Genomic DNA, 16750 nt, shown 5'->3' with positions numbered 1-16750 from the left:
AGAGACACATAGAAGCTGGATAAATTCAGTGGTAAGACTACTGGATGGAGGGGCAGAATAGCTATAATATGATTGTAGTTTAAGAGTTGGAAGAAACCTTAGAATCTGACAAGTCGAAGTCCCTTTATTTTATAGACAAGGAATCTGAGACCCAGAGACATTAAGTACCTTGCTTCAAATCACACTGGTAGTAAGGGACAGAGGCAGGATATGAACCCAGGTCCTCAAACACCAAAGCCAATGATCATTCCTGTGTACGACGACGCTTCTGGTGACACCTTGGAAAGAAGGAGGGGAGGGGGTGTGTGGTAAGGTAGGACAGAAGGACTGGGGACAGGAGCGTCCTTAGGGTGTTCTGGTGATGGGTAAAGCAGACTTCACGGTCATCATCACTACCTACGAATTTTCCATCCCAGCCGGAGTCAGGTTACAAGGAACAGGAGCAGTCTTTAAGGAGAAAAGAAGCCGCTAAAAGGCAAATGAGGAGGGGGTGAGGGGCCCACGCGTCTTCTCTCTTTGTAGTGGCGGTGGCTGAAACTGATGGACTGGAGCCTCGGGGCTTAAAACAATCTCCAGGAGTGGATCCACTTTCTTCTCCCGCCTCGGGCTGCCTCCCACAGTTTCGACTCATCCGAGCCAGCAGCCTGGAGAGTGGGTGACGTCCTGGCCAAGGCCACCTCTCTATTTGCCATACCCCCCGGACGCCTCTGGCTGGGGGCCGGGAGGGGGGTGCGGGGGGAAAGGGTGTGTGTGGGTAAGATGGAGGGGCGGGGGACCTGGCAGAAGGGGCGGACACAGGGAGGTGTCTCTGTCCCCATAAAGGGACCTTTGGGGGCTACGCTCTTTACACACGGAGTGCTGGTGAGAGGCACACCTTCGTGATACCCAAGATGTGCCAACTGAATCCCGTGCTGGCGGGCTGCGGGCTGCTGGTCGGCTTCGGGCTGCATCACCTGCTGATCTCCAGCCCTAGCAATTATGGCAAACAGGCGAAACTTCAGTTGCCCTTGCCCACCCAGTTACCAGCCCGCGTAGCTTGGTTCCTCCAGGAGCTCCCCTCTTTCGTGGTGCCCGTCGGGCTGCTTGCCTGGCAGCCGCATCCGCTCTTCGGCCCGCCAGGGACCTTACTGCTTGGCCTCTTCTGCGGACATTACTTCCACAGGTACCCGCCGCCCGCCCCTAGCTTTTACACCTCTTTCCTCACCCTCCCGCAAGCAGCCTCAGTGTTCCTGATGTCAAGTAGCCAAAGAGGGACCGAGGAACTCAAGGCGAAGGCGGGGTCCTTTTCTATTCCCGGAAACTTGCGCGCTATCGGTTGGTCTGTGGGCTGAAGCATCCCAGAACAGAATGGAGTAGTCCTGGCCAGGCTGGCCAGAGAAGGGGAGAAGCGGTCCAGTGGCTCAGAAATATCTGGCCCCGCCCTCCTACACCTGGCTTCGCTGAAGGAGATAGGCTCAGGAGCCGGGAGTCCTCTTCTTAGGACTTTCCTCTTTAGGAAACTCAGCTGGAGGCAAAGCTGGAAGGAAGGCTGCTTGGCTAGAGGATTGGGGAGCGGGGAGGGCGAAGGAGAAGGGAGAGGGAAAGGAAGGGAGGGAAGGAGAGAGAGAGGGGGTGGGGGTGGTTGGTTAACTCTTTAATAGAAATGAAAACTGCCCGATGATGGCTTAGTCAGCGGAGGCATTTTTCCTACTTCTTAGCCTTCCTCACCCAGCATTTTTACAGATAGCTTGGGGAGAATATTGGATCTGCTAGCTTAAGAGATTGTGAGCTGGCACTCTGAATTGATGGGACATAACTCGAGAAAAGACATACAGACCAGAGATTAAGGCTGTCTAGGGACCTGGACAGGGTTTCAGTGGTGGAAAGAAATTGCTGGCTGTAGTCCCTTTGGACTTATTTTTTAGGGCCCGATCAGTGGGAAATAGCGAGGTATCACACAAGCCAGCCTCAGGTCTGCAGGTAAGCTAAAATCCTCCACACTCTTGTCCACACACAACTAGAACAAGTAAATGGGGCTCTGTCCCAGAGGAAAGGATATTTTCTCTCCAATAGATGTACTATAAGCCCTCTTCTATTGCCTTCCCCCTCACCCTCACCCCTTCCTCTCCTCCTGGTCTTCTACCATCCAACAAAGAACAACCATCCTGGCTCAGTACCACTAGAGTTATGTCAGAGGTTGATTCATCTAAGTCAACAAATTGTTGGTTGAATTCATGCTAACGTCAGAGTGGAAAAGCCTTTTGTCTCCACTCATATCTTCGGCATTTCATAGGCTCCATCTGGAAATAAACCACTTTCTGTTATAGTTAACAAATCTAGGAGCGTAGAACTGTTGTCCAGCTTTACCCTTGCTTTGTGGAGTGAGATCTGTTTGTTCCCAAAGTAGCTCTATAAACTTTGAACCTGTTTATCACGTTCTGGGAAAACATCTATCGTTTCACTTTTCTCCTTAAGTAAGGGAAGGGGACATTCAGGTTTCTAAAACCACCTTGGGGGCAATGGGTTCTTTACTCTGTTAGTACTTTATAGATTTTTATTTAGATAACTTCTAGAGCTGTGCCAAAAGTATAATATCTGGGCAGCAAGATGACACAGTGATCAGAGTGCTGGACTTGGAGTCAGGAAGATGAGTTCAAATTATCCCTCTGATCCCTTCCCATGCCCTCCCCCCCAAGTTATTTAACCTACCTTAGTTTCCTCATCTGTAAAATGGAGTTGATAATAGCACCTACCTTCCAGAGTTGTTATAAGGATCAAAAGTGGTAACATATAAAGTGCTTTGAAAGCCTTAAAGCTCTATATAAGCACTAGTTATCATTGCTGTTACTGTTGTTAAATATTATTATATCAAGAGTAGTATTACATAGGTATTAATTACTCTAAATGTCTTCTTCCCAGAAGAAGCATGTCTTTTATTCTCTTAAAATATGCAACCTTAACTTTCTCGATGATAGTCAATCTTATGTTCATTTGGTCTTTTCTGAAGAAGACTGATGTATTTTTAAGTATTGCCTTTGTCCTTTAGTTCAGTTTGACCCCTGGATTTAAGCCAAAGATCCTTGGCACACATGAATGATTTTACCTTTATCGAGTTCAGATGGCATTTTGATATTCCTGGAGAAAGTTCTCATAAGGTGAAAGGTCTGCTTTAATATGATTTGATTAATATTATTATTACTACTATTATTTACGTAGTAGTAGTAGTATGTATTTTTTTTAATAAAAGTTCTTTTTTTCAGCTCTATAGTACTTCATGTAAGTTTTACCGTATTTTATTTTTCTTCATATTAATCACTTTGTATGGTATAATATTATTCAATCATGTTCCTATGTCACAATTTGTCAAAATTTTGTCCAATTATTGGTTTATTTCTTGTTTTTTCCTATTATGAATAATGGTGATAGAAATATTTTTGTATTGATAGATAATGTATTTTCTTGTCTGTTAATTTCAAAAAGATTTATAAGGAGATCTTTCCTCTTAAAATGAATAAAGATCAATATGGGGGGACAGTTTTAATTTTTATCTTTGCAACACAGAGCCTTACAGGTTCTTAATATACTTGTTGAATTCGTTTGATAATAGTGTAACTCCAGGTAACTGGTTTGACTTTTTTAGGGAAGAGGAAATTAAATGATCAAAGAAATATTGTCAAATTTTCCAGAAACCTAAGAAAATGATCCATAAAGTTTATTAAATTAGCTAATCAAATTAATACTTATTAGGTGTCTATTATGTATAGCACTGTGTTGTTGTTCTCAGAGAGGACCCATGACATGAGGAGGGTGATGGTTTGACTTGCATGTGAATTGAACTTAAGTCATCAGAGTCCAGTGGCAAGACACGGGTGAGGATGATTGTCAATAGTCCAGGATGCAGAGGGAGACCTTAGCCCTTTTAAGCTAAGGTTTTCCCCAGGTCTCAGTTTGTCTGAGGCAACACCCACTCAGTAATTAAAGACTAGGTAAGAATTGAGGTAAAAGATAATCTACTTTGCCTTCACAAAACAATCCAGTACTCTGTTACATGCTGGGAGGAGTACCATATACGAACTCACTTGAGTTTCACCACAATCTTGTAAGATAGTTTCTACAGATGTTATTATTTCCATTTTACAGATGAAGAAACAGAAGCTAGAAAGGTTAAGTGATTTTGAACAGTCACACAGATAATAAAGGGGAAAGTTGGGAGAAAAAATGTATCAGTCAATTTCTACATGTAAACATGCATACATATGTATACATATACACACGTATATAACACATACACATTCATACACTTACACACACATATATACTTAGATATCTATAATAATACTCATATATAGACATACGCATTCATATGCATCTATATAATATTGTTCTATACTTGTTTGTCCACTGTTTCTCTGAAGGTGGATAACATCTTCCTTCATAAGTGTAAGTCTTTAAGTATTTTTTTAAGTCCACCAACTCATCATTACGTACACCACAGCAACTTATACAGTCTAGTTATTTTAAATCGTCTAAAACATTATTGATTAATAAAGCTGGCATATAGTGTAGTTTCCCTATTTTCCCTCTTTTGATTAAAGCTATTTTAGCTTTGACTTTGTCTGAGATCATTACTACTCCTGCTTTTTTTCCCTAATAAATTCTACTCCAGCTCTTTATTTTGTTTGTGTGTATCTCTTAATTCCTATCCTTCCTTCCTCTTCTAGTTTACTTCTACCCACTACTTTGTCCTCCTATTACTTAATCAACTCCTCCCATCAAAGGTCCTCCCTTTATCCTCCTCCTACTCTATCCCATTACCATATTGTTTCTAGAATTTGGAAGACTTTTATAACTTTCCAGATACATATGCTATTCCCTCTTTATCCCATTCCCATTAATCTAGACACCATTCTATACCCTCCCTCCTTATCCTATCCCCTTGCCCTCTTATTCCTTATTAAATTTAGGAGACTTTTATTCCCTTCTAAATGTGTATTTTTTTTTTTTCAACCCAGATCTGATCTGAGTAGGGTGCTCTCTAAAAATCCCTCTCTTATCCTCTCCCCCTCCCTATCCCCTTTGCCTTTTATTCTTTCTGAATTTAGAAGATTTTTATACCTCTCTCTGTCTCTACACATACACATAATACACATATATACACACATATAAATATACATAATACATATGCACATATACATACATACATACATACATACATACATACATACATACATATATATGTATTGTTCCCTCTTTAACCCATTCCCAATAAAAGTAGGGTTCCAGAACTACTGTCCTCCTCTCCCATCTAATTCCTCTGTCAGTTCTTCCTCTCATATCTCATTTGTATAAGATAATTACTCTTTTTACCTTTTCCTAAGTGGTTTTACTTTTAAGAATCACATCATACTCAGGTCTGCCCCAATCTTTATTTTGAACTACCCAGTTACTAATAACAATCTTACACATATGTTTTACATTTCCTCATATAAAAGTAAACAGTCTGCCCTTATTGAGTACCTTGTAATTTTTCTTTTATGCATACCTTATCTTGAGTATCAAATTTTCTATTGTTTAGCTTTTTTTTCCCCCAACACAATGCTGAAAGTCTGGCGATTCATTGAATATCCATTTTTTCATTCAGGATTACGTTTAACTTTACTGGGTATGATAGTTTCAGCTGCAACCTCAGTTCTTTTGCTCTTTGATATTTAGTGTTCCAAGACCTGCAGTCTTTTGCCACTTCTATGTCTTATGTAATTCTAATTGTGGCACCACCATATTTGAATTGTTTCTTTCTTGTTGCTTGTAACAGTTTCTCTTTGAGTTGGGGGTTTTGGAATGTGATTATCATAATCCCGTAGGTTTTCCTCATAGGATCTCTTTCAGGTGGTGATTAATGGATTATTTTTATTTCTACTTTTCCCTCTTGTTCTAATGCTTCTGGACAATTTCCTTTAATTATTTCTTGTATTATTGTATCAAGATACTTTTTTATAGTAGTTTTCAGATAATCTGATTATTCTTATGTTTTTCTTCTTGATGTGTTCTCCAGATCAGTTGTTTTTCTTGTGAGATGTTTCACCTTCTCTTCTATTTTTTTGTTCTTTATATTTTGTTTTATTATTTCTTGGTGTCTTATGACTTCTTTGTTTTCCTCTTGTTCAATTCTAATTTTGAAGGAGTCATTTTCTTCCTTAAGATTCTGGATCTCCTTTTCCAGTTTGTTAATTTTCTTTTTATAATCTTATTATTTTTCTTGAATTTTTCTTATTTCTTTTAATTTTTTCCCCCTTAATCTCTCTCATTTGATTTTTAAAGTCTTTTTAAAGTTTTTCTATGAATTCTGTTTGGGTGATCATTTGACATTACTCTTTGGTGTATGAGAGGCTTCAGTATCCTCCTCCGAAGACCATTCCTGTTCTTCTCTATTCCCGTAGTAATTTTCTATGATTGGATTCTTTCTCCTTTTGTAATGTTAATAGAATAGGAAGATCTTCCCCACTCATTAATAGGCCTAACACATGGAACCTGTGATAACATGGAGCCTGGGTCACATGGAGCTCAGACTGAAAGGAGCTTGCCCAAGGAGGGGGGAGAGAGAGAGAGAGAGAGAGAGAGAGAGAGAGAGAGAGAGAGAGAGAGAGAGAGAGAGAGAGAGAGAGAGGAGCACAGAACAGAGAGTGAGAGCAGGCAGAACAGAGACAGAGATACAAGCTGTGAGTGGGAGCAGTTGGCCCAAGGAATAGAAAGAGAAAAGCTGTGAGTGGCTGGAGGGAGGAATTTGTCTAGGGGAACTTATTTTTGTGGGTAGGCCTTACAGAAAGAAGGTTTTAAGATGTAGGCCCTCCCTGATTAGTGATAAATACCCTGTTAAATTTTACTTCCTGGTATTCTAATGATGTCTCAAATAAATATTTTGGTTTTGCCTTTGAGGAAGAGTTTATTACATTTTGCGAATATTTCCCAGAAATATGCATGTATATTCATAGCTGTTGCTATGGGTATCACATTGGTATCACACCTTTGCCTGTTCATTTATTTATTTATATCCATCTATCTATTTAGCTCTTTATTTATTTATCTATTCATTCATTTATTTATCCATTCATTTGTTTATTCATTTGTTTGTTTATTTGTGGCAGCTTATTGTTGTAATCACCTCTACTCTTGGGGCATAAAGGATGGTGCCTCTGGCCTCAGATCCTCCTTCAGTTTTCCCCTCTAGTCTAGATCAAAACCAAGAACTTTGCTCACCTATAAGTGACCATGGCTAACCCACTGCTTCTACACTTACCTGGCATGTGCTGGTTCCTTCTTGCCCAGGGCCATGTCTTGGCAACACAGCTAGGCCTGACATCCCTTATCAGCAGAGATTCCCTTAATCTTCTCCTGCTTGCATGCTTGACTCCCCATACTGTCCAGGAGGTGAAAATTCCTGTGGTTGGGGCTGTGGCTACCTCCCAAGGCAGCTAGCCCCAGGGCTCACTTCTTATAGTTTCAGCAGAACTAATCTGAAGGTGTAAACAGGGACCAAACCTCAGTCCTGGGATTTTTCTTTGGATCTTCTCTGGTTGTCTCAGGAGGATACTGTTCTGCCCCAACTGTGGTTCACTTTTGCTGCTCTATATCTACCCTGAGGTACCAGTTTGTTTTGTTTCTGGGGGAAATCTGGAGTTTAGAATTTTCTGACATCTTCCATCCTCCTAGAATCCTTCCCAATAATTCTTAAATATCTCTCCTCAAATTGTTTTCCAGGTGACTTGTTTTTCCAATGAGATATTTCACATTTTCTTCTATTTTTTAATTCTTTTGACTTTTTTTTAATTGTTCCTTAATGTCTCATAATGTTATTAACTTTCACTTGCCCAATTCTAATTTCTTTTTGAGTGAAAGTAATCTTTATTAATTTTTACATTCATTCACTCTGAATGAACACCTGGGTAGTTCCTAATGAACTGCTGTATTTGTTTAGACCAATGCAAGCCTTTTTATGTCCTGTTTACAATTCTAATTACTCACCTGCTTCCCACTGGCCAGCATTTCAGGGTTCAGTAAACCCCACCCCATGTGGATCTACACTATTGCCACATTCCTCATTTTCCTTATAGAATGACATGATATAAATTCTTTTAAAGGAATTCCCTTAATTGATGTACTATCCTTCTTGTGTTGACCTGAAAGTTTGGTTAAAGAAGCAAACAGGCTAAGTGATATCTTAATTGAATAGGTGGTAACTACAATAAAATAAGGTGTAATTTTCTTCAGTATTTTCTTTTGTGCCTCTTTTACTAAACTCTTAATTCTCTTTGTAAAAATTTTCTTTCAAATGACAAAGTGTCATTTGAAATTATGACCCAGGATATCTGTGTTTTCTTTACCATTAACATGCCATAATATAGTATGTATCCATAAAATATTAAGAAAAAGTCCCATTATTTAAGAGAGTGTCTCAGGTTAAGGTTCTCATCTTTAGTGATTATAAACAGAAAGAATGCTCTTAAATCAGCCCCATCTGGCCTTGTTGACATAGGAAGAGATTTTCTGAGTTCACTTACAGAACAAAAAAACTGTTAGGTCCAAGCTCTTCTTCTGGGTTGATTAGTTCAGGCTCTGGCTCTTATTGAGGGTTCAAAAATGATATTAAATAATTATCACTGGTATTACATATTTTCAGTGGAAACATAAATTCATTTCATCTCTCACAACCACTCCTGCTTTTTATCAAAATTTTTGTTTCCACACCCAAATTTAATCAGTACTCCTTACTTTCTTTCCCATGTGAATTCTTCCCCTCATCTATCTTCGTTTTAAGTAAATATGGGAACGGAAGGGGAGAAGTTGATCGACACATTGACAAATTACAAGGGGGCAGTTTCCTTTATAAGAAAAGATACAGACACCCAAAAGAAAAAGGTAAATCAATGAATTTTCCTTTAGAAGTTTCATTTCATCAGAAGTCTGGGAGTGGGAAGGGGGGATGTCATTTGATGCAGTTTCCTGGTCTGGATTCTCATTCAAGTTGTATTCAGCAGAGAATCTTCTCGCCACATTTTTGTAGAAATTCTCTTTCCTGTGTCCATTCTCCTGCACAGGGTTGCTAGCATCATGGATCAGTGGCTCAAACAGACTTTCTTGGTATCCACACTTTGCTCAATATATCGACTTGTGTAGTTCTGGCCGTCACTTTTACCTACAATCATTTGCTCACTCCCTCTGCAAATCAGGGCTCCAGAATCTTTGTGTGACTCAGAGACAGTGGGGGGAAGAGACAGGGACTGTTCAGTTGTAGCGGGAGTGCTCTTCCCTGGGTTCTCTCCCATGTTGCTCCTGTATTGTCTTTGATTTTCCCGAGCCCATGAACCAAATTGTTGGAAAATTTCAAAGGCAGAATCTTACACAGGAGTGAGTGAAGGAAAGTTTTATTAATTTTTATGCTCATTTCCCCTGAATGAACAGGTAGTTCCTAATGGACTGCTATCCCAGTTCTAATTTATAAGAAATTCTTTTCTTCAGTGAGCTTTTGTATCTCTTTTTCCATTTGGTCAATTCCGCTTTTTAAGAAGTTCTTTACTTTAGTGAATTTTTATGCCTCATTTACCATTAGGCCAATTCTGTTTTTTAAGGTGTAATTTTCTTCAGTATTTTCTTTTGTGCTTCTTTTACTAAACTCTTAATTCTCTTTGTAAAAATTTTCTTGTCTCACTCTCATCTCTTTTCCCATTGTTTTCTCTACCACTCTTATCTCTTTCTTCAACTCCTCCAGGAATTCTTGCTGGCCTTGGGTCCAATGAACATTTTTCTTTGAGATTTTACTTACAGTTGTTTTCATATTATCTTTTTCTGAGTTTATGTCTTGGTCTTTCCTGCCACCATAGTAGCTTTTTATGGTCAAATTCTTTTTTTTTTTTTTTTGTTTGCTCACTTTTTCAGCCTATTTTTTCACTTTGAACATTAGGTTGAAGTTGGCATCTGCTTACTTGGAGGTAGGACTGTTTCAAGCTTCAGACTTTTTTTTTTTGTGTTGCTGTTTTCAGAGCTAGTCCTGGTGAACTGCAAGTTGTTGGTGATTCCAAGGTGTAATGATTCACAGAGAGGTGTAGTCACTGAGACCAGGTCCCCCCTCTTCTCTTGCAGGTACATGTGCTAGTACACTTCTCCTCCTTAGAACTGGGACCAGGACCTCTGCTCCCTTGTGATTAGCTACCAGTGCTCTCCTCTGCTCTGGAACTGATGACATCCTAATAAAGCTCCCCCCAGCCCCAGTAGTCTAACTTTCTTATAGGTCCCACTGAACAGTAGGCCCATTGCCTCTACCTAGCTACTCACCCCCCACTCACCCCCGATAATATCCTAACTTCCTCATATATGCCTTACTGCTCACTAGAACAACAGATGTGTCTGTGAACTCATATTTCTCCCAGAAATAGCAGACATATCCATGTGATGGGATCCCAGCTACTATCTCTAGCTAGCTACTGCTCCCAGACCTATTTTCCATATTTCCCACAGAAATACCAGGTGTGTCCATGCACTCACACATTCACAATCACATCCATCTAATCTCAGACAGGACCACAATACTCAGCCAATCAGAAAGCAGCACTGCCAGGATGCCCAAGCAGGATGTGGACCCCCAAAACAATTGAAAGAACTTTCCCTAAGTAGGCACCTGCACACTAATAGTAAAGAACTGGCCTAGAGTGAACTTATGATGTAGAGAAGCTTATTATAATATCATTATCATACCTACCCCTCCCAAATGGGTTTTTCTGTATGCATTTTGGGTAATCACATGATCAATTCCACTGTGGCTGGGACCTCTCCTTATTACCTAATCCCTTAGCTACCTTTTCAATACTCATAATTTCTGTTATGTAATTGCATCTTTACCTTATAAAAATCAATTTTGCTTTCTCTGAAGTTGCTAGTTCCTCTTGGAACTTAGGCCACTTCATGAGAGTCATCAGTCTCAATAAATGCCTGTACTTGTATTAGAGGTGATCTGACTCTGAATTCTTTAAGATGATTCCAACACAGAATATCACCAGTCTTCAACATCTCTGCTACCAGAACTGCGTATGGGCAATAGAGTTGTCAGTCAGAACCAGCTGCACCCAGTGCAGGAAAGGGGCCCTGTAATCTGTTTCTGATTGGTTGTCCAACCCCCTTACTATCTCTGGGCTAAGAGTTCTCAAGACTGCTTGTGTCTGTCACAACCACCCTCAAAGGCCACAGCTGCTGCTGCTCTCTGGGTTTTCTTCCACCCCAGGTTTACAAACTTTTCACACTGACCTCTTAAGTTGTCTTAGACTGGAAACACACCTCATTCTGACCTTTTGTTGGCCTTGCCACTCCAAAGTTTGATTTGAAGGGTTATTTTAAAGTTGTTTGGAGGGAGGAGAAAGTTTGGCTGGAGTGGGCAGGCTGCCTCAAATTTGCTATATTGACTCCTCCCCCCTCCCCCACAATTGCATTTTGATCTGGTTCAAGCCCATTTGGGAATTTTAAGGCTCATCTACAGCCTTTTGACACCTCTGATCTAGAGCATGGAGAGATGAATCAATCTTTCTAAGGTCAGATAGTCAGTACATGTCAGAGACGGAACTTGAACTTAGCTTATCCTGGCTCCTGGTTTCTATTTGCTATTTGTTCAGATGTTTTTAAAGTTGTGGCTGCATCTTTGACCCCTTTTAATGTTTTCTTGGCAAAGATGCTAGAGTGGTTTGCCATTTCCTTCTCCAGCTCATTTTACAGATTAGGAAACTGAAGCAAACAAGGGTAAGTGACTTACCCCAGGGCACACCTCTAGTAGATGTTTGATTTGCCAGATTTGAATTCAGCAAGATGAATCTTCCTGAATCCAGGCCCATCACTCTATCCATTGCACCACCTAGCAGCCCTCGTTCATTATATCTCCCACTTAATAAGTGCTGAGAGGGAAGAGGAAAGAGAGAGAGAAACTCTACATTCTTTCAGGGCCCAACTCAATGCCACTTCTCCCATGAAACTTTACAGGATCCCTCCAGCTGGGAGTATTTTCTCTCTCCTGATATCTCTCATCTCATCAACCACAACAACAATGGTCCATAGCACTGAATAGTATTAGCACTATACTTTGGCACTTTGATCTATATCTACACCTATAGAACTATATACATATGTAGATATGTATATGTGTATACATATATACATATATACATACATACACATATACATATCTACATAAAATCTTATCCAGTCCTTTTAATAACCCTTTGAGAGGCAACTGTGCTGAAATAGAGAGCTGACCCCAAAGCCAGAAACACCTGAATTTAAAGTCTTCCTTCTGACATATACTAGCTGTGTGATCCTGGAACAGTCATTACCTTTGAGGTAATGAAGGATGTGTATTACTTTCCCCATTAGATAGGTGATGAGATTGAGGATTAAAGATGTCAAATGACATTCTAAGTTCATAAAGTTAGTGGCAGAGCTGATACTTAAAGTGGTACTTAAAGCTCAAGATAGGCAGGTTCATAGTGGAAAGAACTCATTAAGAGAATGGTGCTAAGTCTGGCCCATACTCCTGTGTGACCTTGGACAAGTCATTCAGAGGTGGCATATTGACCCAGATAAAATGTAATGTTATCTATGTTTTATTGTAGTTTTATTTATTTTTTTAAATATTTCCCAATAACATTTTAATCTGGTTCAGTCACTAAGGAGTGCTGCTGGCCACTTGGGCCTGTAAGCCAGGTGTTTGATATCTCAACTCTATGCAGAGGTTCCTGGCATCCCAGTTAATAATGAATTTTATCTCCTTAGACCTTCATGGAATTTGAGAGTTGGAGGGGACCTCAGCTACCAGTTAGTACAATCCTATACACAAAAACTCTTCATTAAAACATAGTGAATGAGTGCCCTTCAATCTTTACTTGAAGGCCTCCAAGGAGAAGGAATCCTCAACCAGGGATCCCACTTTACTATTCAATAGTTCTAATTCTTAATAAGTTTTTCCTCACTCAAAGCTTAAAGTGTTCTCTTTGACACTTCTCCCCATTGCTTTAGTGGAGAGATGATAGAAGTATTCAACTCTTAATTTTCTTGCTTTCTCTTCCCCAGAGAAAGCTTTGGTCTGGAAAGGCTAAGACAAAAATGACTAGTAAGGGGTTGAAATTCTTTTGAGTCAAGAAATAAGAAAGCACTAAGATGACTTTGAATCATTCCTGCTGCCAAATTCAGCAAATTCCATCCCAGTGCACTGGGAAAAACTAACAGACATCATTGCTGAACCATCTGCAGTGGTCTTTGTAGGGACCTTTTGTTTCTAAAATCCTTTAGGTCATCTATAATTGATACCTCCATTTCCTTTCCTTTCATTCTCTTCTTAGTGGCAGCTAGGTGGTGCAATGGATAGAGCACCAGTGAAGAAGTCAGGAGGACCTGAATTCAAATGCTACTTCAGACACTTGACACTCACTAGTTGTGTGACCTTGGGCAAGTCACTTAACCCCAATTGCCTCATCCTGGGTCATCTCCAGTCATCCCCGATGAATATCTGGTCTCTGGATTCAGATGGCTCTGGAGGAGAAGTGAGGCTGGTGACCTGAACAGCCCTCCCTCACTCAAAACAAAGTCAAGTGCAAGTCATGTCATTATTTCTCTGATGGTATGGTCTTCTTTGGCAATGAAGGACAAACACATTCTCTTTTTAACTCTGCAGTCGGGCCTCTGACCTCATCTTTCAACTGAAATTGCTCTTTCCAAAATTACCAGTGTCTTCTTAATTACCAAATCTAATGGTCTTTTCATAATCTTCATCCTTCTTTGCTTTCTATAGTCTTTGACACTGTTGGTCACCTTGTTTTTGTGATAAGCCGCTCCAGTGTCTTTGCCAAGAAAAACCCAAAAGGAGTCACCCAGAGCTGGGCATGACTGAAAGTGTTGAACTTGGGCATTAAAAAATGTCTTCCATGAACAGAGAAGTGATAATACCATCCTGCTCTGCTCTCCTTAGACCTTATTCAGAGCACTACATTCAGTACCGGGTTTAAGAAGGAAGTTGACAAATTGTAGAGTGTCCAGAAGAGAGCACTTGGGATGGTAGAGGGCTTGGGGTCCAAGTCCTGTAGGAGGATTGCTTGAAGAAAGGAGTTATGTTTAGCCTAGAACAGAGAAAGCTAAGGCTGTGGAGGGGGGCACATTACAATTTCCTTCAAGTATTTCAAGGCCTGTTGTATATTAGAGGAATTAGACTTGGGTTGTTTGAGTCCAGAGGGCAAAACTGTTGGGAACAGTTTATAGAAATTGTAAAGAGACAAATTTAAGGTTGGTCAGGAAAATTTTCCCCAAATACAGCTAACTGTAAGAGGAATGTGCTGCTGAGACAGATTTTGGGTTTTCTCTCCTTGAATATCTTTAAGAAGAGTTTGAATGACTTTTTGTTGACCATGTAATTGTGGGGATTCCTTTCATTCATGGGTTGGAGTAGAGAGTTGCTGAATTTCCTTATAGTTCTCTAAGTCTGTGACTCTTTAATAGGAAGCCAATGGAGTTTCTTTTATTTTTTAATTTTTATTTATTTTATTTTGAATTTATGTCATGAAACAGGCATTTTCATAACAGTATAATAAAAAATGACTGCCCATGAAACTGCAAATCTGTTATGTACAATTTGCTATTCCTTTTAAATATATGATAAAATCATCTTGTAAGTTTCTTTTTTCCCCTTTTCCTCTTCCCTCACACCCTGTGCTAGAGATGGCTGTCATTAGATGTAAATACGTATATATGTAAAATCATTCTATACATGCTTCTTTATATCAGTTCATTCTCTGGATGTAGATAGTGTTTTCCTTTATATATCCTTTGTAGTTTATTTGGGTATTTATAATAATGAAAATGACTTATTTGCTCAAAGTTGTTCTTCAAACAATATTGCTGTTCTTCTATATAATGTCAATGGAGTTTATTGAGTAGAGAGAGAAGTGACACAGTCATATTTATGCTTTATAAAAATCAAGTCTGGTGACTGGAAAGATGCACTTTGAACAGAGATAAAGATGTTCAGAAAAGGGATGAATTTTGGGAGAAAGATCACAAATTCTATTTGGAACATACTGAGTTTGACGCTTCCCTGGTTTTCCTCAAGTCCCAGCGAAAGTCTCACCTTCTATAGGAAGCCTTTCTCTATTCCAAGAGAGAGAATGTATAGAAGAAAGAGAAGACCATCCTAAACAGAGTGTTGGGGGACACTGATGGTTAGGGGGCATGCTATGGATGATTAACCAACAAAGGAGATTGAGAAGGATCAGTCAGACAGGTAGAAGAACCAAGAAAGAGAAATAGACAGCTTGTTGGTGCAGTCAACTGAGTGCTGAGCCTGGAGTTGGGAAGGCTTGCTTTCAAATACGGCCACAAACACTGACTAGCTGCATGACTTAAGTCATTACACCTCTGTCTGCCTCAGATTCCTCATCTGTACAATAAGGATAATCTTAGCTCTTACTTCCCAAGGTTGTTATGAATGTAACAGTTTGTAAGCCTTATGGCAAAACGTTATATATTGTACTAATTAACATATAACATATACTATATAACATGTAATGTAATATAATATCTAATGCTATATAATATGAATGCTATGTATAAGGCTATAGAAATGGTAGATATTATTAGTATTAGTCATAAAAACCCAGAGAGAAAACATATCTGGAAGGAGGGGGTGGTCAGCAGTATCAAGTACAGCAGAGAGGTCAAGAAGGAGGAGAACTGGGGGGAAAAAGATTTCAAATTTGGCTATTGAGACTTCATGGGTGAGTTTGGGAAGGGCAGTTTCATTTGAGTTATGATGATAGAAATCAGATTGAAGAATCTTTTAAAGAGAAAGTAAAAGTAATGAGCATAGAAGCCTTTTCAAGGAGTTTGACTGAGAAAAGGAAGAAAGATAAAGGATGATATTTTGCATAAATGTTAGGGTCCAGTGAGTTTTTTTTTTAGGACTAGAGAGACTTGAGAGTGGTTGTAGAAAGCAAAGTAGAAACCAGTTGAGTCTATGATGTATTTTTAGCCATTTTATGGAACTCTTTCATAAGATTCTCCAAGGTATATTATTTCTAGGATGATCAGAGATTCTTGTAATAATATTTGTTTCCTTTTTATATAGCCTAATAAATACTTAAGGGGAAAATAGTAAAAGTAATTCCTTGCAAAATTCTTTTCAAATTAAAGGGTAGTGCAAAATGAGTCAATGAGCAAATATTAATTAAATGCCTAGTATGTGCCAGGCACTTTGCTGGGTTGATTCAAATGCAATCAATGAAACAGCTTCTACTAATAAAGAGCTTACATTCTAATGTGGGAGACAACAAAGAAAAATATATATACCATAAAAACAAATATATATGGGAAGTACTTAAATACGAATTTGTTTGGAAGGGAGGGCACAGCAAAGGCTTCATGCAAAAGCCAGTGATTGAGCTGCTTATTAAAGGAGAGACTTTATGAGATAGAGGAGAGGAAGGAGTACAGTCCAGACATGGTGGATGGACAATGCAAAGGCAAGGGAAGGGTCAACTCCTCAAGGGTAAAGATTGTACTGTATTTCACGTGAATGAGAAAAAGAGAAGAGGCCAGTTTTTTGGGATCACAGAGCATAGGAAGGGAAGTAATGTCCAGATAAGCTGGAAGGATAGGCTGTGACCAGATTTTGAAGGGCTAAAGCTAAACAGATGACTTTGTATTTTATCCTAGAGGCACTAGGGAGCAACTAGAGTTGGTTGAGTAGGAAAAT

The 16750-nt window shown here is 39.5% G+C and overlaps 1 protein-coding gene across 1 annotated transcript in view; it reads left to right on the top strand.

The window, feature by feature from the left end:
• The first annotated feature begins 806 nt into the window (after positions 1 to 806).
• Positions 807 to 16750, top strand: part of SRD5A2 (steroid 5 alpha-reductase 2) — a 74649-nt gene continuing 58705 nt past the window's right edge. The window contains exon 1 of the mRNA XM_072634115.1: positions 807 to 1162. Coding sequence (XP_072490216.1) covers positions 891 to 1162 — 272 coding nt within the window. The 5' untranslated portion in view covers positions 807 to 890. The remainder of the gene's footprint in view (positions 1163 to 16750) is intronic.

This window comes from Notamacropus eugenii, chromosome 1 (assembly GCF_028372415.1).
Source record: "Notamacropus eugenii isolate mMacEug1 chromosome 1, mMacEug1.pri_v2, whole genome shotgun sequence".
In the NCBI taxonomy this organism is placed as follows: Eukaryota; Metazoa; Chordata; class Mammalia; order Diprotodontia; family Macropodidae; genus Notamacropus; species Notamacropus eugenii.
The sequence above is the reverse complement of the archived record's forward strand: the minus strand, read 5'-3'. Positions and strand labels throughout refer to the sequence as shown.